A 21,501-nucleotide genomic window follows, 5' to 3' on the forward strand; every position below is an offset into this window, starting at 1 on the left:
CTTACCCTCCAGCCAAAGTCTGTGCGAAACTATCGTGGCAGCGGAGGCCACTCTGACTCAGCCAGAGCCCATCCAGCCCTGCTCCCCCCAGCCTCTGGGCCTCCCCTGCACCACCACCACCACCACCAGCCCCCGCAGCAGCCAGCCTCCTACCCCGGGGTTCTGGGTCCCGCAAACTAACCCAGGTCCCTCCCACTCCCTGCTTCTGCTGCCCTACCCTAATTCATGTTGGCACCCCTCCCGCCCCACCTCCCATCACCACCCTCTTCCCCACCTAGCCAGCCTTCAAGGAAAACAGTGACTTTGGAGTTAGTAGTTTGGACTCCAGAGGCCAAAAGCTCAGCTTCTTTTTTGTTTAATTGAGTTGAAATTCACATAACATACATTTAATCATTTTGAAGAGTACAACTCGGTGGCTTCAGTGTATTCACAATATTATGCAACCACCTCTCTAGTTTCAAAAAAATTTTTTTTTTAAAGATTTTATTTATTTATTTGACAGAGAGAGACACAGCGAGAGAGGGAACACAAGCAGGGGGGGGGAGTGGGAGAGGGAGAAGCAGGCTTCCCGCGGAGCAGGGAGCCCGATGCGGGACTCGATCCCAGGACCCTGGGATCATGACCTGGGCCGAAGGCAGACGCTTGATGACTGAGCCACTCAGGTGCCCCTCAAAAATTCTTTATCACCCCAGAAAATGCCTCCTACAGTAAGCAGTCACTCACTTATTTCCCCTTTCTCCCGTTCCCTAGCAATCTCTGTTCTGCATCTATTGGCTTGTCTATTTGGGGTACTTCACATAAAAGGAATCCTACAATACAGAACCATATAGGGCCTTTTGTGCCTGACTTCTTTCACTTAGCGTGATTTTTTGAGGCTCAGCCATTCATTTGGGTCAGAACTTTATTGCTTTTTAAGGCTGAATAATATTCCATGGTAGGTATATACAAGTTTGTTTATCTATTCATCCATTGATGGATATTTGGGTTGTTTACACCTTTGGGCTGAACTGTTTTCCACAAAAGTTGCTACATTTTACATTCCTATCACAATGTGCAAGAGTTACTATTTCTCCATGTCCTTGCCAAAGCTGGTTATTTTCCATTAAAAAATTATTATCTTTCAGGATCCCTGAGCCGTAAGGGCGGCCACAGACTCGCAATCCTCCAGCGCGCGGCTTTTCTTCTCTTCCTCGGTCCTGCGTGTCCGGCGCCGCGCGCTCAGTCCGAGCGGGTGGGCGCAGCGCTTGAGTGGCTTGGCCCGGAGCGGGCCGCGTGCTCGGGAAGGGGACTGTGGACTGGAGAGTGGCACACAGCATGGCGGAAAACCGAGAGCCCCGCGGGGCCGTCGAGGCTGAGCTGGACCCGGTGGAGTATACCCTTCGGAAGCGGCTCCCCCACCACCTGCCCTGGAGGCCCAATGACATTTATGTCAACATGAACACTGACTTTAAGGCCCAGTTGGCCCGCTGCCAAAAGCTTCTGGACGGAGGAGCTCGGGGTCAGAATTCATGCAGTGAGATCTGCATTCATGGCTTGGGCCTGGCCATCAACCGTGCCATCAGCATTGCCCTACAGCTTCAGGCAGGCAGCTTCGGGTCCTTGCAGGTGGCTGCCAATACCTCCACCGTGGAGCTTGTCGATGAGCTGGAACCAGAGACTGATACACGAGAGCCACTGACCCGCATCCGCAACAACTCGGCCATCCACATCCGGGTCTTCAGGGTTGCACCCGAGTAATGGAAATGAGGATGGCCACCTTATCCACCCACCCCCACATAAGTAGGCTCAGCTGTGGCTCTTCTTGTACTGAGTACAGTCATGGACCTTCTACCAGAGCCACTAAGAAAAAGCCTGTCCCCTTACAGCCCAGAGGACTCTGAACTTCGAGGGAGAGTATTGTCTCTTGTTGGGCCCAAGCATTGGGTCTTCCCAAGTCTTTGTGGTCTGTGACCATTGTCCTAGACAATAAAAACTACCAAGTTGTGTTAGTATGCAGCCACCCCCCCCAAAAAAATTATCATTATAGCCATCCTAGTGAGTGTGAAGCAAGTGTGTGGTTTTGAGTTTCCTGAATGCCCAAAGGTGATGAATGTCTTCATGTGCTTGTTGGCCACTTTGTATATCTTCTTGGCTAAAATGTGTATTCTGATTTTTTGCCCATTTTTTATATGGTTGTCTTTTGTAGTACAGTTCTAAGGGTTCTTTATGTATTTTGGATACTATCCTCTTATAAAATATGTGGATTAGTATTTTCTCCCATTCCTTAAATTGTATTTTCACATTTTTTATACTCCCCTTTGACACACACAAGTGTTTAATTTTGAGTAGTCTAATTTATTTTTTTCTTTTGTTGCTTGTGATTTTGGTGTTGAATCTAAGAATCCTCTGACAAATCCGAGATCATGAAGTTCTGCCCCCTATGCTTTCTTCTAAGAGTTTTGTAATGTTAGCTCTCTCATCAATTCTGGGTTCCTTTTTGTATATGGGCTGAGGTAGGGGTCCATCTTTATTTTTTTGCATGTGGACATCCAGTTGTCTCTTCACCATGTCTTAGAGAAACTATTCTTTCCATACTGAACAGCTTTGGCATCCTTGTCAAAAATCAACTGTCCATAGATATTTGGATTTATTTCCGGAATCTCCATCCCACTCCACTGGTCTATCCTTACGCCAATACCATACTGCCCCGGTATCATCCTTATTAAGATATATATAACTGACATAATTATAAGAGACTTAAAGTGCATATTGTGGTATATACACATACATAAACATTGTGAAATCATTCCTACCATCTAATTAACACATCCATCACCTATTTTTTTTGGTAGAACACTTACGTTCTACTCTCAGAAAAATTCAATTATACAATACAGTATTATCAACTATAGTCACCATGTTTTACTTTACATCCTCAGACATTATTCATATTATAGCTGAAAGTGTGTGCCCTTTTACCAACTTCTCCCTATTTCCCCAACTCTCTAGTCCCTGGCAACGACTCTTTTACTCTCTGTTCCTACGGTTTGACCTCTAAAAAAAGTTCCACATATAAGTTATACACGTAGTACGCGTCTTCCCCTGTCTGGCCTTTTTCACCTAGCATAATGCCCTCAAGATCCATCCGTGTTGTCACAAATGACAGAAGGATTTCCTCCTTTCCCATTGCTGAAAAATGTGGGCGTGTGTGCGTGTGTACACACACACCAAATCTTCCTTATCTAATTCATCTGTTGATGAACACTTAGGTTGTTTCCATATCTTGGCTCTCAGGATTTTGATTTGCATTTCCCTGATGATAAGTGATGCGGAGCACCTTTACATGTACCTGTTGGTTACCTGTATGTCTTTGGAAAAGTATCTCTTCAGCCACATTGTTTTTACTCATGGTACCTTTATAGTAAGTTTTGAAATAGGGAAATGTGAGTTCTCTCACTTGGTCTTTAATTTCAAGATTTTTTGTTATTTGGGGCTCCTTGCCATTCCATATGAATTTGAGGATCAGCTTTTCCATTCCTGTAGAAAGGCCACTGGAGCTCTGACAGGGATCACACTGAATCTAGAGCTCACTTTGTGGGGACATTACCACCTTACCAATATTAAGTCTTCTGATCCATGGACATGCATGTCTTTCCATTTAATTAGGTCTTAACTCATTTTAGCGATATTTTACAGTTTTCACTGTACAGGTTTTCATCTCCATGGGTATTTATTTATTCCTAGGTATTTTATCCTTTTGGGTGCTACTGGAAATAGATTTATTGCCTTAATTTCCTTTTCTGGTTGTTTACTGTGTGTTGATTTTGTACCCTGACACTTTAACTCATTTATTGGTATTAGTAGCATGTGTGTGTGTGTGTGTGCTTCAGGATGATCTACATATAGAATAGTATCATCTGCAAATAGAGATATCTTTACTTCTTCCTTTCCAATTTGGATGCTTTTTAATTCTTTTTCTTGCCTAACTGCTCTAACTAGGACTTCCAGCACGATGTTGAGAAGTGATAAAAAGTGGGCATCCTTGGTGATGGGTATTAAAGAGGGCACGTTCTGCGTGGAGCACTGGGTGTTATATGCAAACAGTGAATCATGAAACACTACATCAAAAACTAATGATGTAATGTATGGTGATTAACATAATTTAAAAAAAGTGGGCATCCTTGTCTAATTCCTGCTGTTTGGGGGAAAAGTTTGTAGTCTTTCACCACTGAGTATAATGTTAACTGTAGGTTTTTCATAAATGTCCTTCATCATGTTAAGGACGTTCCCTTCTACTCCGAGTTTGCTAAGTGTTTTTGTCATGAAAGGGTGTTGAATTTTGTCAAATGCTTTTCTGCACCAATGAGATAATCATGTGGGTTTTTTCCTCATCACATTGGTTAATCTTTGTATGTTGAAAATGCATCCGTGCATTCCTGGGATAAATCCCATTTGATCATGGTGTATAATCCTTTTAATGTGTTATTGGAACTAGTCTGTTAGTATCTTGTTCAGGATTCTTACTATATATTTATCAGGGACATTGGTTGTAGTTGTCTTTTTTTGTGGCATCTTTGCCTGCCTTTGGTATTAGGACAATGGCAGCATCACAGGATGTATTAGGAGGTGTTTGCTCTTCTACTTTTTGAAAGAATCTAAATAGGGGGCACTTGGTTGGCTCAGTCAGTTAAGCGTTCGAGTCTGGATTTCAGCTCAGGTCATGATCTCAGGGTCGTGAGATGGAGTCCCATGTCAGGCTCTGCAATCAGCATGGAGTCTGCTTGAGATTCTCTCTCTCCCTCTCCCCTCTAAAAAAATAAAAAGAGTTTGGATAGGATTGATGTTAATTCTTTTTTAATACCATTTTCTAAATTGTTGTAAAACATACATAGCAAAAAGCTTACCAATTTAACCACTTTTAGGTGCACAGTGCAGCGGCATCAAGCACACTGACACTGTTGTGCAATCATCCCCACAGTCCATCTCCAGAATTCTTCCATCCTCCCCAGCTGAAACCCTGACCCCATTAAACACGAACTCCCACCCCTCCCCCAGTCCCTGGCACCCGCCATCCTACATCCTACTCTGTCTCTGTGAACTTCACTCGAGGGCCTCAGATAGGTGAAACCATACAGTTATTTTTCCTTTTGTCACTGGTTTATTTCACTTGGCATAATGACTTCACGATTCATTCATATTGAAGCATGGGCCAGAACTGCCTCTCTTGTTAAGGCCGAATGATAGTCCCTTGTATGTTCATGTCACATTTTGTGTACCTATCACTTGCTGATGGGCACTTTGGTTGCTTTTACCTCCTGGCCTTTGTGAATAGTGCTGCTATGAACGTATGTGTACAAATATTTATTCAAGTCCCTGTCTTCAATTCTGGCATATGCCCAGAAGTGGAGTTGCTGGATTATACTGCCATTCTAGTTTCAGTTTACTGGGGAGCTACCATACTGTCTTCCACAGCTGCTGCACCTCGTCACATTCTCACTGGTGTGAACGAGCGCCTGTTTCTCCAGCACCCCAGCAAACGGCAGGTGCGGCTTTCTTTCTCTTTTTCTCTCATGCCTGTGCTTACTCATCAGTCATGTTGGCTCTGTCTTTAAAGTGCAGCTCAACCCCCTTCATCCCCACCCTTCTCTAGGCACTGTCACCTCCAGCCACCTCCTGACCACTCTTCAGCCTCTCCTGACCAGAGGCCAGAGCAAGGTTTTAAAGTATCAACCAGATTGTGTCATGCCCCTGCTCAAAGTTTCCCAGAGGTGTCTGCTGACTTGGACCTAGTCCACTTACCACCCCAACAACCAGTTTCCTGAGGCTCATCTGCCCCAGGCACACCAGCTGGAGTGCTGCTTCTTTGTAACTCATCACCATGGCAGAGGCTAAAGACTAAAGGACAGTTGTCCCATGGAAACTTAAAACCCTTTCTGAGAAGGAAAGGCAAGGCCCACAGGAGCTCATGACAGAGTGGGTCCGTTTAGAGGTCATCGTCTCTGGGGAAACAGGACCATCAACACAGAATCCGCTTGTAATGTGACATGAATCAGTATCAGGGATCAGTGAGAGATGGAGGGGGGGCCTGGGATGGATTGAGACAGGTGGACACATGGGCACAGTGACCAGGACTTACCAGAAAGGAGCAAAGGAAGATGAAGGAGACGAAGTAGAAGTAGGCAAAGTCGCTCCCACACTCACTGGCATTGGTGTGCTCATCACAGGCCCGGTTGCTGAGACAAGACGGCATGATCTCACGCCAGGCCTCCCCAGTGGCACCCCTGAGAAGAAGGGCAGAGCCATGAGACCCACAAAGGAAGGCCCAGGCCAGCCTGAGACGAAATCTCAGAAGAGCTGGCTCAAGTGCATACCCTCCCTGGGCTCCCTCCCACAGAGAACCCACTCATATGTAAGGTCTAGGTAAGAGATGCCTGCTTCTTAAAAAGAATCCTCTGGCATTAGGTTTTCAAATTGATCATTAACTCGGAAAGAACTAGTTACTGACAACAAGACACTGCACCAAAAATCAGCACTATGGTGAGCGCCCCTTCATGGACCTCTGGCACCTCGAAGCCCACACAGCCCTTCCTGGCCTCCCTCACCCAGCATGTGCCATCCCAGCCTTCCCTGATTCAAGAAATGAGGGCTCCATCCCGTTTCTTAGGCCAAATATACTGCAGGCATCCCTGCCTCCATTCCTTCTCACCAGCTTCATCAGCTCATCTACCTTCAAAAACCAGCTAGACTCTTACCACTTCTCAGCACCCTGGGCTAAGCAACAACCACCTCCCCTGAGCTGCTGCAATAGCTTCCTCACGGATCTTCCTGCTCTGCCCCACCCAACGGCCAAGTGGGTCCACTACACACAGGTGAGATCAGGTCACTTTTCCTCTCAATGACCCCTCACTTACTGCAAAAGCCAACATTCACACAACGGCCCACAGCTCTGTGAAACTCGCAGCCTGCTCTTTCCCCGTGGTCTCTGCTCAGTCCACTCCAGCCACACCAGCATCTGCTGTTTCCGGAACACACCAAGAACAGCCCCACCAGCCTGAGTGGGCACCCTGGAGGACCTTTCTTCATGGACTTTTGTCCCTGGGTGTGCGGCCAGCACGAGGGCCAGGTGTGCACTAGACTAGCAGGCAGACCAGAGGCCTGGGCCCCCCCCGACACTGGGTGTGCCTGCATGGCCAGCTCTCGGCACAAGTGGAGCCCACTTCCCATTAACAATGGCTAGGAGTAGGGGGCTTTTCCTGCAGGGCAGCTGTCCAATGCCAGGCCTGACTGATACTGGTGCTCACACGTGACACAGAGACCAGGGAGGAAAAGAGATCTTTGAGAACAAAGACTTAAAACTGAGGCTGGTTTCATAGGCCTGCCTCAACTCTTGCAGCACGAGGCAGGACGTTAATTAATGACGAGATGAAATGAACGTAATAGCTAAAGTCCAGAGAAATGATGTCATTTGGAGAAAGTGTAGGCCTAAGGATACTTGTCTATCTGATTTAAAAAACAAGAGTCAGACAACTCTCTCCAGGCAGCTTAGCTAAGCAGATCGGTCTGATCTCCCTCCATAAAAAGAAGAACCTCCACGGGCCCTGGATGCATCTGCCTGGGATTCACCGCGCTGGGCATCTCCCAGCACAGGCCTCACAGCATCCTGGTGCGTCTGCATGAACAAACACGCGTGTGGGCACCCCAGGCAGGGTTTTATGTCAGCACCCCTCCTCCACAAGTCCCTGCGAAGCGCTCCTTTCTTCCCTCCTAGGGTCATGTGCTGGGCTTGCCTTAACGAAGGGGACACGGAGGCAGTGAGACACATTCACCCCCTCCCCACAGCCCCCACGCCAGGATGGGCCACAGAGAGTGTGTCACGTCTCGGAACAGAAGCTGACATGCAGCCCTGTCGAGCACACAGGGAGGCGCCTGAGCCAGAAACAAGCTGCTCTGCCTGCCTTGGAGCCTGGAGCCTAGGGGATTGCAGTCCTCTGAGCCATGGGGCACTGGAGGCACTCACTCTGGCCAGTTGAGTTCCCTGGGTCCCTGAGGAGCACACTCTGTGTCCCCCTGCCCTGCCCCCGCCCCCACCCCCGATCCCACAGACCCTGCAGTCAACAAGGTGAGCAGATGCAAAGCCTATGGCCAGCACACCGAAAAAGGCCCTGCTGGACACCTTCTGTCCTCCCAGACCCTTGGCTGCAGCTTCACCAGAGGCCTTCTAGCCACCCCCAGGGATCTGAGCTGAGGTGGTCAAGGCCAGCCTCACCTGGGGCTCTCAGGTTGACCTCCCTCATGGACTTCCCTTCCATCTGTCCCAAGACCCAGGAACCCTTAGGGAAGGAAGGAGGAAGAGGGGAGAAGAAGCTGGGAAGGCCCACTGAGGGGAAGCCAGCACTGGCTGGGGTCGGAGGGGGTGGCCCTCTGGGTCAGCACACGCCCTGTCCCTCCTGAACGGAGGAGCCTCTGAGCCTGTGCTGACTCCCCAAACAACACACCTGAACAGTAGCATCAAGGCTTGCAAAAACGTCCTGAAGGTATTGTGCCGGTTGATGCTGGTGTCATCATCCAGGGCAATATTTCCAAAAACCTGAAATGAGAAAGAAGGCTGCAGGCTGGTACTGTTGGGCCCTCAGGAGCTGTGGCCAGGCAGAAGAGGATATGTGCACGTGAGGACCCATAGGGCACAGGACGCTGCCCTTAGCCACCACCACTGCTGCAGGGGCTGGAGAGGCCAGCACTTCCAGCCAAACACGTCACTGCCCGCCCCCCCGCCCAGCTCCGCATGTCTACACCTGCAAGTCTGCATGCCGGGTAAAAATGCCACCTGGAGCTAAGTTTACATGGGCTGCGCTATATATAAGACAGGAAGCATTTGAAATTTCACCCTGTCATCGATGACTCCCAAGCAGTAATTTTATTGGTAATAGCTATGGGGTCAACTTGAAAGTTTCTTTCTAAATTTCTGTGCAAATATCACAATGGGCTTTTTATCCATTTTAACTGATTTATTTTTAGGGTTAGGAATGCAAACAAGTCAGTAACTGTACTTGGCTTAAAATCTGGAATCTGGCTGAAAAATTTATGAACTATCACATATTCACCAAAAACAAAGATCAGTGACCCTTCTGGTCTTATAAATTCCCAAACCAAAGCAGGCACAAATATATATATTTTTTAAATAGCATCAGATCTCAGCAAATTTTAAAGGAAGAGAACCTTTTCAATCCCTGAAGTAGAGTTTAAAAATCACTTCTCAGCTAACCTTTAAGACAATGGCTTCTCCCACTATAATTTAACATTTGGATCCATCTCCCATCCTACTGTTGAAAAGTGGCCAGATGCCAAAGATTTAAAACTGGAACACTGCTTTCTTTTAAATGTTTTTCTAAGTAGCTGACAAAGGGTTCTTTGGCAAAATAAAGGCAATCTAACTTATCCAAGCTGAACTTGACAGTACAGTGATCTGGTGTGATCCTGTTGACTTTTTTCTTCTGTAACATATAACTTCCTGTAAAGGATCAGGTCAACTCTCTGGACTAACAGAATGACCAGCTCGTGCTTTGCAGGCCACTCAGAACCAGGCAGATGTGCTCAAAAGCTCCACCACCATGGGGGCCCAGCACCCAAACATGCCCATCAACACCCTAACAGCCCAATGGGGTTCCACTCAGGAGCACAGCAGAGCATTTTCCCACAGACGGTGGAGCTACGCCTCACTAGTGGACTCTGGGTGACAGGCCCAAACCCGTGGTGCCCAGCCTCCGTGTCCTTATCGGTAGAACAGCCTTTCTGAGAATTAAGTTCATAAAGTGCTTCAAACATAGAAATGTTCCCCAAGTGCCAATCTGTCACTGATACCATTTGATGACCATGATCAGTGCCCTTCTGCCCCAGGGCACAGGGGCCCCTTCTGCTCCCTGTCCCATCAGGCACACCCACCTGCATGCTATGATGGCGTAGATGAAGAACAGCACGGCAACGAGCAGACACACACAGGGCAGGGCCTGTGGAGACATACAGAGGACAGGGCAGCTCCAGGGAGGGCTGCCCAGCTACCTTGCTCGGGCCTCGTCTGCAGAGTGGACGGTGGCCGGGTCTCGGGGGCCACCCAGACCCCAGCGACCACAAATCCACCCCCACTGACCATGAAGCCCCTCCACCAAGAGACCGCCTCAGTTCCTTCGTCTATAATCAGTCATAGAACCCACCTCAGAGTCAGTGAGCATTACCAAGATGCTCTCTGGATCACTTAAAATGTCTTTGTAAACTACAATAGGATAACAGGTGCCAACAAGGAGCCTCCACGAGGAGGGGCTGCTCTGGTGGCGAGGAGGAGGTGGTGGCCACAGCACTGTGCATCACACAGGGGAGGGTCAGGGCACGAGGGCCGTGCCTGGGCTTCACCTTGAAGGACTGGACGAAGGTCCACAGCAGGATGCGGATGGTGTAGCCTCGGCGCAGCAGCTTGATGAGCCGGGCAGCACGGAAGAGGCGGAGAAGGCTGAGGTTGATGAAATTGTTCTGTAGGGAAGAGAGCCTGTTCTCTAACCTGCGGAGACCAGCCTCCTGCAACTGCAGGTGCTGCTCCCCACCCACCTCTCCCTGGCGTGCTGTGGTCCTGAAGAAAAGTGCATACAAAGAGAGATCAAACAAAACGTCACTGCTCTATGGTATAAGCAGCAATCAGCCACCAGAAAACCTTCCAAAAGTAAAGCTTGTCATTGCAAATCACTTCTCATGCAGCAAATCAAAGAAACCCCTCCGCTTTAGGCTCCCCTGCACCCAACAGGGAGGGAGAGAGAGAAAAATTCTCAGAAGCAGCTCCTTGCTGCCAGGTGGAGCCAGGAGACCAACTGTGGATGGGCCTCTAACACTGACCGCCTCTGGCAAGACACAGCCAAGCCGTCCAAGTGCCGGGCAAGGCTGCTTCTTCACCGAGAGCCTCTGAAGGGCCCTTCGCTTCTCCATATGGCTAGCAAAGCCCCTGCTGCCTGGGACCTGGCAGAGGGGCAAACATCTCTTCTGGGGCTGCTCCTGGTGCCTGCAGATAAGTCACCATAGGAAGGGTAAGTGTTGGCGACCCTGAGGCCCACACCACGGAAGCCACTTATGAAATTCGCAAATGGTCTCAACTCCAGAGATCCCAGGGTATCTAGCACTGCTCCCTCATCCAAGAGGTTCAAAATCAAGCACAAAAAGAAGCAATAAACTCTGGACTCCACAGATTACCTGGGAGTGAGGCTTACCCTGGCCCAGGGGCGCCTTGAGTTATTGGCATATCCCTTTCAGGGAGCACAGCTCTGGACGGTGTCCATGACGTGGGGGTGCTTGTGGCCCTGGACAGTCTCCCACCCTCTGTCTGCTTGGAGACCAGGTGCCCGCACGCAGCCTGACAGCAGCTTCCTGCCACTTTGGTGTTTTAACATATGCAAGCAGCTCAGGCCTAGACACATCGTATCGCCAGATTCAGTGGTCAGATGAAGAGAAAAGAACACGACGTGTTGAATGAGAGCAGCAGTAGGAGAGCACGTGCAGGAGGCATGGGGAGCCTGGGGAGAGCTGGCCGCCCTCCCTCCAGGGCTGCCCATCTGCTCTAGGCTGGGCTGAGGCCTTTGGTGGAGAGGCAGGTCTCACTCTTACTTCTAAGGACAGTGGCCCCAACCCAGCCCTTGTCTGCCTCTTCAGTTCCCACCGGGGTGGCTGGAGACTAGACTGTCTCTGCTGGAGGGCTAGATGTTGGAGCCATGGGGTGGGAGGTCTGGCAGTCACAAGGAGGTGCTGACTGTGGTCCAGATCAGCAAGAAGGCAGGAGTGGACCTTGAGGTGTGACCCTGGAGGGCACACAGTTTGCCTAGAGCTCCCTCACCTGCTTGTGCTGGGGAAAGAGAATCTCAGTGGTACAGGATGGCCAAGAGACATCCACCCCTGCCCCGTGGGCCCCAGGTTCTCAAATGAGCCAGTCACCTTGGGAGGATGGGCACAGAGATGGAAGGGAGACTTTGTCTACAGTGCTGGGAAATCCTGTGTACAAGACAATAAAGCAGAGGAATGGGAGGGAGCTTCCAAGGGCCCGGCCTCTAAAGCACCTGCTCACTTGGGTCTGGAGGGGCCAAGACTGTGATAACACAGTTATCATTTGCCCAGCCCAAAGCGCTCTGCTCAGGCCACTGGCACAGATGAGAAGATTTCCTGGAGATATTGGGGAAAATCGAGGCTCTGGGTGAGAAAGAAGGGATGGAAGACAAGGCAGGGGAAGGCACTGTCCATCCACATGGTGCATGAACGCAAAGCTCAACAAGTCACCTGCTATGTTCTGTTGAGACTCGAGTTCTCACCCCTCCTCCCAGATGTCTTTTCTTGGGGCTCCAGTGGGCATTCGGGAGAGGGGTGGGGGTGGCAACAGACAGCCAGCCCTAGAGAGCCATGAGGACAGATGGCGACAGCAGCCACAGGTACTCTGAGCACAGTGTGGCAGCCAGAGCACTCCGTGGCTGTGCCCAGGGCGGGAGCTGCCAGGCAACGCCATGCGAGCGCATGCAGGAGAGCAGGGGGCAGCAAGCACACGGCAGCCTCCCACGGCTATGCATAGTCGCCTCTGGCCTCGGCCAACCCCTCAGAGATGGACATAGCTTGCCCCATCCTCCCAGAGTCCGTGGTTTCTGTCACACCAGAGAGCACCTACTACTTCCCCTACTACTTCAAAGCCAGGCCCTTCCTTATTGCCATCTGCCTCTGCATCAGGACAGGTCTAGAGCACCCCAAAGATGCATCATCGCACCTCTCAATGTGGTAGCTGATTCACTTGAGGGTACACTGGTCCCTGGCTCCTCTGAGCCCCTTGCTTCCTCATCCACAAGATGGAGACATTAGGACATTGTGCCCAGACGGTGAGGAGTCCGAGATTTAAGGGATTTAAAGGTACGCCGGGCATTGTGAAACATGGCCCCCACAAAGGGGATCAACAGGCCTCAGACCCGGATCGGGTCTGAGATACTGTATGTACCCTAACCCGTACCCTAACCTGTACCCTAACCCTACCCCTAACCCCTAACCCGTACCCTAACCTGTACCCTAACCCTACCCCTAACCCCTAACCCGTACCCTAACCCTAACCCCTAACCCATACCCTAACCCTAACCCTGGCCCTACCCTAGGCCCTAACCCTAACCTTAACCCTAGGCCCTACACCTTAACCCCTATGCCCTAGCTGCTACGCTCTAACCCCTACGCTCTAACCACTAGGCCCTAACCCCAACCCTAGGTTGGCTCCAGAGTGCTTTGTTCCCTAGGGCTCGCTCCAGAGCAATACCAGAGGACTCACCTTCCACCCAGAAAGAAAGCCCGCCGTTTGGAACTCCGGAAAGAATTCACAGCAGGAGAACGCGGCATGCCCATCCCAGAGAACCCACACTTTCAGCGGTCCCCTGGCCGAAAAGAAGAGCAAGACCTCACGCTGACCCACACCCTTGACCCCCACCGCCGGGAACCTCGACGCAGCGCTGGCACATCAGGCCTCCCGTGTCCCTATGTCCTAACACTCAGCCTAGGTTGGCTTCTGAGGGGTCAGTCCCCAGAACCTGGCTACAAAGCCCCAAGATTCAGGACACCTGAGCAGTATCGAGCAACTCAGGCTGCCACCCAGAAGGAAAATGCGCCATTTGGTACTCGGGAAAGCATTCAGAGCAGGAGAACTCTGAATGCCCATCCCAAGGAACACACAAATTTTGCGCCCTCTAGCGGCAAACCCTGAGCCTGACACTCAACCTAACCCACGCCCTCAAAACAAACCCCGGGGAAGCAGGCCACAGTGCTGGCACGTTGGGCCTTCCCAGCCCCTAAGCCCTAACCCTATACCTCGCTGGCTTCTGAGGGCTCTGGCCCCAGAGGCCTGGCTCTAAAGCCACAGGGATCAGGGGCACCTGAGCAATACCGGAGGATTCAGCCTGTCTCCCAGGAGGAAACCGCACCATGGGGAACTCGTGGCAAAGCTTTCCGAGGAGAACTCTGGGTGCACATCCCGGCGAAATGCCACATTCAACGGCCCCCTGCCCGCCAACCCTGAGCCTGACACTCACCCTGACCCACACCCCCCACTCAGACCCCCCGCCCCCCAAAGCTTGCCCCAGCGTGGGCAGATCAGGGCTGAAATGACCCTAGGCCATAAGCCTATCCCTAGGTTGGCTTCTGAGTTTCTGTCCCCAGAAGCCTGGCTCCAAAGCCCCAGGGATGGCAATAACTGAGCAACACCAGAGGACTCGGCTTGCCAAAAAGAATTCAAACACACTACTTGCAACTGCAGAGAGGGTTCAGAACACAACTCTTAATGCCCATCCCAGCCAACGCACAAATTTGGCGCCCTCTGGCGGCCCACCCTGAGCCTGACACAACCTGACCCACGCCCTCAAGACACACCCCCCAGAGCAGGTTCCAGTGCTTACACATCAGCCCTGCCGTGCCCCTAGGCCCTAACCGTCACCCTAGAGGCCTCTGAGGGTCTGTCCCCAGGGGCTTGACTCCAAAGCCCTAGGGATTTGGGACACCTGACCATTACCAGAGGACTCAGCCTGCCACTAAAACGGAAAACATGCCATTGGGAACTCCAGTAAGCATTCAGAACAGGAGATCTGGGCTGGTCCATCCCAACGAAACCCAAGTTCAATGTGCCCACGCCGCAATCCCTGAGCCTGACACTCCCCCTGACCGACAGCCTCAACCCAGATCCCGGGAAGCTCATCGCAGCGCCGGCACATCAGGCCTGTCATGCCCCTCAGCCCTAAGCCTAACCCTAGGTTGGCTTCTGAGCGGTCTGTCTCCAGGGCCTGGCTCCAAAGCACAAAGGATTCGGGACACCCGAGCAGTATCAAGGGACTCAGGCTGCCACCCAGAAGGAAACCGCACCACTGGCAACTCCGGAAAGCATTCAGAGCAGGAGAACTCTGAATGCCCATCCCAGCAAAACTACACTTTCTGTGCCCCCTCGCGGCAAACCCTGAGCCTGACACTCAACCTGACCCCCACCTCCAAGACTAACCGCCCATCCCAAGCCCACCAGAGTTCCCGCAGACCAGGAGTGCCGTGCACCTGGGCCTTAACCCTAACCCTCGCTTGGCTTCAGAGAGGTGTCTCCCTAGGTCCCTGGCTCCATGCCCCACAGATTTGGGCCACCTGAGCAATACCAGAGGACTCAGCCTGACACCACAAGTCAAAATGCACCATTTGGCACTTCTGAAAGCACTGAGAGCAGGAGAACTCTGCCTGCCGTGCCCTAGGCCCTAACCCCAACCTTAGGTTGGCTCCTGAGTGCTTTGTTCCCTAGGGCTCGCTCCAGAGCAAGACCAGAGGACTCAGCTTGCCACCCAGAGAGAAACCCCGCCGTTTGTAACTCAGGAAAGGATTCACAGCAGGAGAACGCTGCATGCCCATCCCAGCGCACCCACCCTTTCAGCGGTCTCCCAGCTGAAAAGAAGAGCAAGACACTCACACTGACGCAAGACACTCATGCTGACCCACGCCCTTGACCCCCCACCCCCAGGAACCTTGACGCAGCGCTGGCAATCAGGCCTCTGGTGTCCCCATGTCCTATCCCTCACCCAAGTTGGCTTCTGAGGGGTCAGTCCCCAGAACCTGGCTCCAAAGCCCCACAGATTCGGGACACCCGGGCAATATCCAGGGACTCTGGCTGCCACCAAGAAGGAAAACGCGCCATTTGGAACTCAGGAAAGCATTCAGAGCAGGAGGGCTCTGAATGCCCATCCCAGCCACCGCACAAATTTTGCGCCGTCTAGCGGCCAACACTGAGCCTGACACTCAGCCTGACCCACGGCCTCAACTCAGACCCAGGGAAGCGCCTGTCATGCCCCTAAGCCATAAGCCTAACCCTAGGTTGGCTTCTGAGCGCTCTGTCCCCAGAGCCTGGCTCCAAAGCCCCAGGGATCTGGGACACCTGACCAGTACCAGAGGATTCTGCCGGCCACTAAAAAGGAAAATGTGCCATTGGGAACTCCGGGAGGAATTCAGAGCAGGAGAACTGTGCCAGTCCATCCCAACGAACCCCAAGTTCAATGTGCCCAGTCCGCAATCCCTGAGCCTGATGCTCCCCCAACCCACGGCCTCAACTCAGACCTCAGGAAGTTCATCACAGCGCCGGCACATCAGGCGTGTCATGGCCCTAAGCCCAAAGACTAACCTTAGGTTGGCTTCTGAGTGGTCTGTCCCCAGAGCCTGGCTCCAAAGCCCCAAGGATTCGGGACACCCGAGCAGTATCAAGGGACTCAGGCTGCCACCCAGAAGGAAACCCCGCCACTGGGACTCTGGAAAGCATTCAGAGCAGAACTCTGAATGCCCATCCCAGTGAAACTACACTTTCTGCTCCCCCTTGCGGCAAACCCTGAGCCTGACACTCAACCTGACCCCCACCCTCAAGACATACAGCCCATCCCAAGCTCGCCACAGTTCCCGCAGACCAGGAGTGCCATGCACCTGGGCCCTAACCCTAACCCTCACTTGGCTTCGGGGAGCTCTCTCCCTAGGTCCCTGGCTCCATGCCCCAGGGATTTGGGCCACCTGAGCAATACCAGAGGATTCAGCCTGACCCCACAAAGCAAAATGCGCCATTTGGCACTTCTGAAAGCACCGGGAGCAGGAGAACTCTGCATGCCGTGCCCCTGGGCCCTAACCCCAAGCCTAGATTGGCTCCTGAGTGCTTTGATCCCAGAGGTCTCGCTCCAGAGTCCCAAAGGCAAGGGACACCTGAGCAATACCAGAGGACTGAGCTTGCCACCCAGTGAGTAACCCCACCGTTTGGAACTCCGGAAAGGATTCACAGCAGGAGAATGCTGCATGCCCATCCAGCGCACCCACCCTTTCAGCGGTCCCCTGGCCGAAAAGAAGAGCAAGACACTCACGCTGACCCACGCCTTCAACCTTCACCCCCGGGAACCTCGACGCAGTGCTGGGAGGTCAGGTCTCCCGTGCCCCTATATCCTAACCCTCATCCTCGGCTGGCTTCTGAGGGGTAAGTCGCCAGAGCCTAGTTCCAAAGCCGCACAGGTTCGGGACACCGGAGCAATATCGAGCGACTCAGGCTGCCACCCAAAAGGAAAATGCGGCATTTGGAACTCCAGAAAGCATTCAGAGCAGGAGAACTCTGAATGCCCATCCTAAGGAATGCACAAATTTTGCACCCTATGGCGGCAAACCCTGACCCTGACACACAACCTGACCCACGCCCTCAAGACAAACCCCTGATGCTGCCACGTCGGGCCTGCCGGGCCCCTAGGCCCTAACCCTATCCCTCCCGGGCTTCTGAGGGCTCTGGCCCCAGAGGCCTGGCTCTAAAGCCACAGGGATCAGGGGCACCTGAGCAATACCAGAGGATTCAGCCTGTCTCCCAGAAAGGAAACCGCACCATTGGGAACTCGGGGCAAAGCTTTCCGAGTAGGAGAACTCTGCGTGCCCATCCCAGCGAAATGCCACTTTCAACGGCCCCTGCCCGCAAACCCTGAGCTTCACACTCACCCTAATCCCACGCCCCCGACTCAGATCGCCCGCCCCCTGAAGCTTGCCCCAGCGTGGGTAGATCAGGGATGAAATGACCCTAGGCTGTAAGTCTATCCCTAGGTAGGCTTCTGAGTTTCTGTCCCCAGAAGCCTGGCTCCAAAGCCCCCGGAATGCCAATACCTGAGCGACACCGGAGGACTCAGCTTGCCGAAAAAAATTCAAACACACTACTTGCAACTCCGGAGAGCATTCAGAACACCAGAACTCGGAATGCCCATCCCAGCCAACGCACAAATTTGGCGCACTCTGGCGGCCGACCATGATCCTGACACTCACCCTGACCCACGCCCTCTAGACAAACCCCACCGAGCAGGCTACAGTGCTTGCACGTCAGGCCTGCCGTGCCCCCAGGTCCTAACCGTCACCCTACGGGGGCATCTGAGGGATCTGTCCGCGAAGGCCGGCTCCAGCAAGACCAGAAGACTCAGCCTGTCACCCAGAAGGAAAACACGCCATGTGGAACTCAGGACAGTGTTCAGAGAAGGAGTACACTGCATGCCCATCCCAGGGATGCCCCAGGTTCATCGGCCCCTTGGCCGCAATCCATGAGCCTGACACTCATCCTGAGGAATGCCCTAAAGTCAAAACACCCGTACCTCGCCACAGCGTCGGCACTTCGAGCCTGTCAGGCCCCCATGTCCTAACCGTGATCCTATGGAGACTTCTGAGGGGTCTGTCCCCAGAGGCCTGGCTCAGTTCCCAGGGATTCAGGACACCTGACCCGTACAAGTGGACTCAGCCTGCCACTACAACGGAAAACGTGCCATTGGGAACTCCGGAAACCATTCAGCGCAGAACTGTGCTGATCCATCCCAACGAACCCCAAGTGCAATGTGCCCAGGCCACAATCCCTGAGCCTGATGCTTCCCTGACCCATGGCCTCAACTCAGTTCCCGGGAAGCTCATCACAGCCCTGGCAGATCAGGCCTGTCATGGCCCTAAGCCCTAAGCCTAACCCTAGGTTGGCTTCTGAGTGGTCTGTCCCCAGAACCTGGGTCCAAAGCCCCAAGGATTCAGGACACCTGAGCCATTTCAATGGAGTCAGGCTGCCACCCAGAAGAAAAATGCGCCATTTGGAACTATGGAAAGGATTCAGAGCAGGAGACCTCAGCATGCTCATCCCAGTCATAATCCACATTTATTGGCCCCCTGGCGGCAGACCCTGACCCTGCCACTCACCCTGAACAATGCCATCAACACAGACCTCTGGGAAGCTCTCCCCAGTACGGACATGTACGGTTCGCCCTGACCCTAGGCCTTATAAGCACAGGTTGGTTTCTTAGGGTTGTGTCCCCAGAGGCCTGGCTCCTAAGCACTATAGATGGGGACATCTGAGCAATACAAGAGGACACAGCCGGCCACCATGAAGGAAACCACGCCAATTGGAACCCCAGAAAGCATTCGTAGCAGGAGATGTTTGCATGCCAATTCCAGCGAACCTCAACATTCAGAGGACACCCGGCCACCAACCCTGAGCTTGACACTCACCCTGATTCATGCCTTCAACTCAGACCCCAGCTCGCCACAGTGCTGGCACATCGACTGCCATGCCCCTACGGCCAACCCTAATCCTAGGTAGTCTTCTGAGGTTTCTTTCCCCAGAGACCTGGCTCCAAAGCCTCAGGGATTCGGGACAGCAGTGCAATACGAGAGGACTCAACCTGCCACCCAGATGGAAAACACACTATTTGGAACTCAAGAAAGCATTCAGAGTAGGAAAACTCTGCATGCCCATCCCAGCGTACCCCTACTTTCAGTGGCTGCAAACCCTGACCTTAATCTCACTGTGACCCATGTGGTCAACTCATGCCCCTGGGAAGCATTCCACGGCACAAGCCGATTGGGCCTGCCACACCCGTAGGCCCTAACCCTTACTCAGGGTTTGCTTCTGTGGGCTCTGTCTTCAGAGGCCTGGCAATAAAGCCCCAGGGATTGATGACACATGGGAAATACCAAAGAACTCAGCCTGCCACCCAGAAGGAAACTGTGCCATTTGGAAACCTGGAAAGCATTCAGAGCAGGAGAACCCTACTTGCCCACCCCAGCCAAACCCCACATTCAGGGGTCCCCTGGCGGCATACCCTGAGCCTGTCACTCACTCTGACGCATCCCCCAACTCAGAGCCCTGGGAAGCATGACACAGTGTTGGCAGATGTGGCTGAAATAACCCTAGGCCATTATCCTAACCCTAGGTTGGCTTCTGAGGGATCTGTCCCTAGAGGCCAGGCTCAAAAGTCCCAGGAAATGGGACACCTGAGCAATACTGGAGGACTCAGGCTGTCGCCCAGAAGGAAACCGCACCATTTGGAACTGTGGGAAGCGTTCAGAGCAGGAGTACACTGCATGCACATTAAAGCACACCTGCACTTTCATTGGCCCCCTTGCCGCAAACCATGAGATTCACACTCACCCCGACACACGGCCTCAACTCAGACCCCCGGGAAGCTAGCCATAGTGCCATAGATTCAGCCTGCCAAGCCCCTAAGGCCCTACCATAACCTAGGTTTGCTTCTCAGGAGTCGGTCCTCAGAGGCCTGTTTCCAAAGCCCCAGGAATTGGGACCACCTGAGAAGTACCAGAAGACTCAGCCTACACCCAGAAGGAAACCTCACCGTTTGGACTCCAGAAAGCATTCAGGGCAAGAGAAACCTGCATGTCCACCCCATCAGTCTCCCACATTCAGTGGTCGGGCCTAAAATCCTGGGCCTGGCACTCACCCTGACCCATGCCCACAACTCAGCTCCCTGGGAAGCTCACCACTGTGTTGGTAGATCAGGCCTGCCACGCACATAAGCCCTAACCTTAAACCTGTTTTGGCTTGTGATGGGTCCGTCCCCAGAGGCCTTCCTCTAAACTCCAGGGATTGGGGACAACTGAGCAATACCAGAGGACTCAGACTGACACACAGAAGGAAACCTCGCCATTGGGAACTCCGGATGCCCATCCTAGCGAACCCCCACTTTCAGCGGCCCCCTGGCCAAAATCCCTGGCATGACATTCATCCTGATCCACGCCCTCAACTCAGTCCCCTGGAAAGCCTGCCACAGTGCTAGCAGATCGGGCCTGTCATGCCCGTAGTCCCGAACCCTAACCCTGGCTTGGGTTCTGATGGGTTTTTCCCCAGATTCCTGGCTACAAAGCTCCGGGCACTGGGGACACCTCAATAATAGGAGAGAACTCAGGCTGCCACCGAGAAGGATCCTGCGTCATTTGGAACTACAGAAAGGTCTCTGACCTGGAGAAATCTGCACGCCTATCCCGGCGAACCCCCACATTGCACTGTACCTCAACAAGAACACTTCACAGTTCGATATGCATTTATGATAAAAACTCTAAACCATCTGGGTATAGAGGGAACACACCGCAAGATAACAAAGTCCATATATGAAAAGCTCACAGCTGACATCATACCCAAGGGGGAAAAGCTGAAAACATTTCCACTAAGATCAAAAACAAAACAAAGAGGGTGCCCGTGTGGCTCAGATGGTTAACCGTCTGCCTTCGGCTTGGGTCACAATCCCAGAGTCCTGGGATCGAGTCCTGCATCGGGCTTCCTGCTAGGCGGGGAGCCTGCTTCTCTCTCTGCCTCTGCCTCTCTCTCTCTGACTCTCATGAATAAATATAAAACATATTATATAAAAGACAAAAAAACAAGACAAAGATGCCCACTCTCATCACTTTCATTCAACACAGTATTGAAAGACCTAGCCAAAGCATTCAGACAAAAAGAAAAGAAAGAAAGAAAGAAAAGATGAAATCCAAATAGGAAAACTGTCACTGTTTGCAAATGACATACTATATATAGAATTCCATAGAGATTCCAACAAAACTGTTAGAATCAACAAATTCAGTAAAGCTGCAGGATACAAAGGCAATATACAGAGACCTGTTGCATTTCTTTTTTTAAAGACTTTATTTATTTGACAGAGAGAGACAGGACAAGCAGGGTGAGCAGCAGAGGGA

General features: G+C 52.2%; 2 protein-coding genes across 2 annotated transcripts; one reads left to right on the forward strand and one right to left on the reverse strand.

The window, feature by feature from the left end:
• Positions 1-1,188: 1,188 nt before the first annotated feature.
• LOC148164034 (ribonuclease P protein subunit p20-like) lies at positions 1,189-1,737 on the forward strand. Its single transcript, XM_088024223.1, has one exon. It carries the CDS (start codon positions 1,315-1,317, stop codon positions 1,735-1,737), a length of 423 nt encoding a protein of 140 aa, XP_087880349.1. The 5' UTR covers positions 1,189-1,314.
• Positions 1,738-5,969: 4,232 nt separating this feature from the next.
• LOC148164035 (voltage-dependent N-type calcium channel subunit alpha-1B-like) lies at positions 5,970-10,947 on the reverse strand. Its single transcript, XM_088024219.1, has 6 exons — positions 10,858-10,947; positions 10,384-10,500; positions 9,915-9,983; positions 8,475-8,566; positions 6,116-6,260; positions 5,970-5,978 (listed from the first exon to the last, which is right to left on the reverse strand). The coding sequence occupies exons 1-6, from the start codon at positions 10,945-10,947 to the stop codon at positions 5,970-5,972; spliced, it is 522 nt and encodes a 173-aa protein (XP_087880345.1).
• Positions 10,948-21,501: the final 10,554 nt, after the last annotated feature.

This window comes from Eumetopias jubatus, unplaced genomic scaffold, assembly GCF_037043125.1.
Source record: "Eumetopias jubatus isolate StellerSeaLion01/CBP00866 unplaced genomic scaffold, mEumJub1_p1.0 scaffold_6, whole genome shotgun sequence".
NCBI lineage: Eukaryota > Metazoa > Chordata > Mammalia > Carnivora > Otariidae > Eumetopias > Eumetopias jubatus.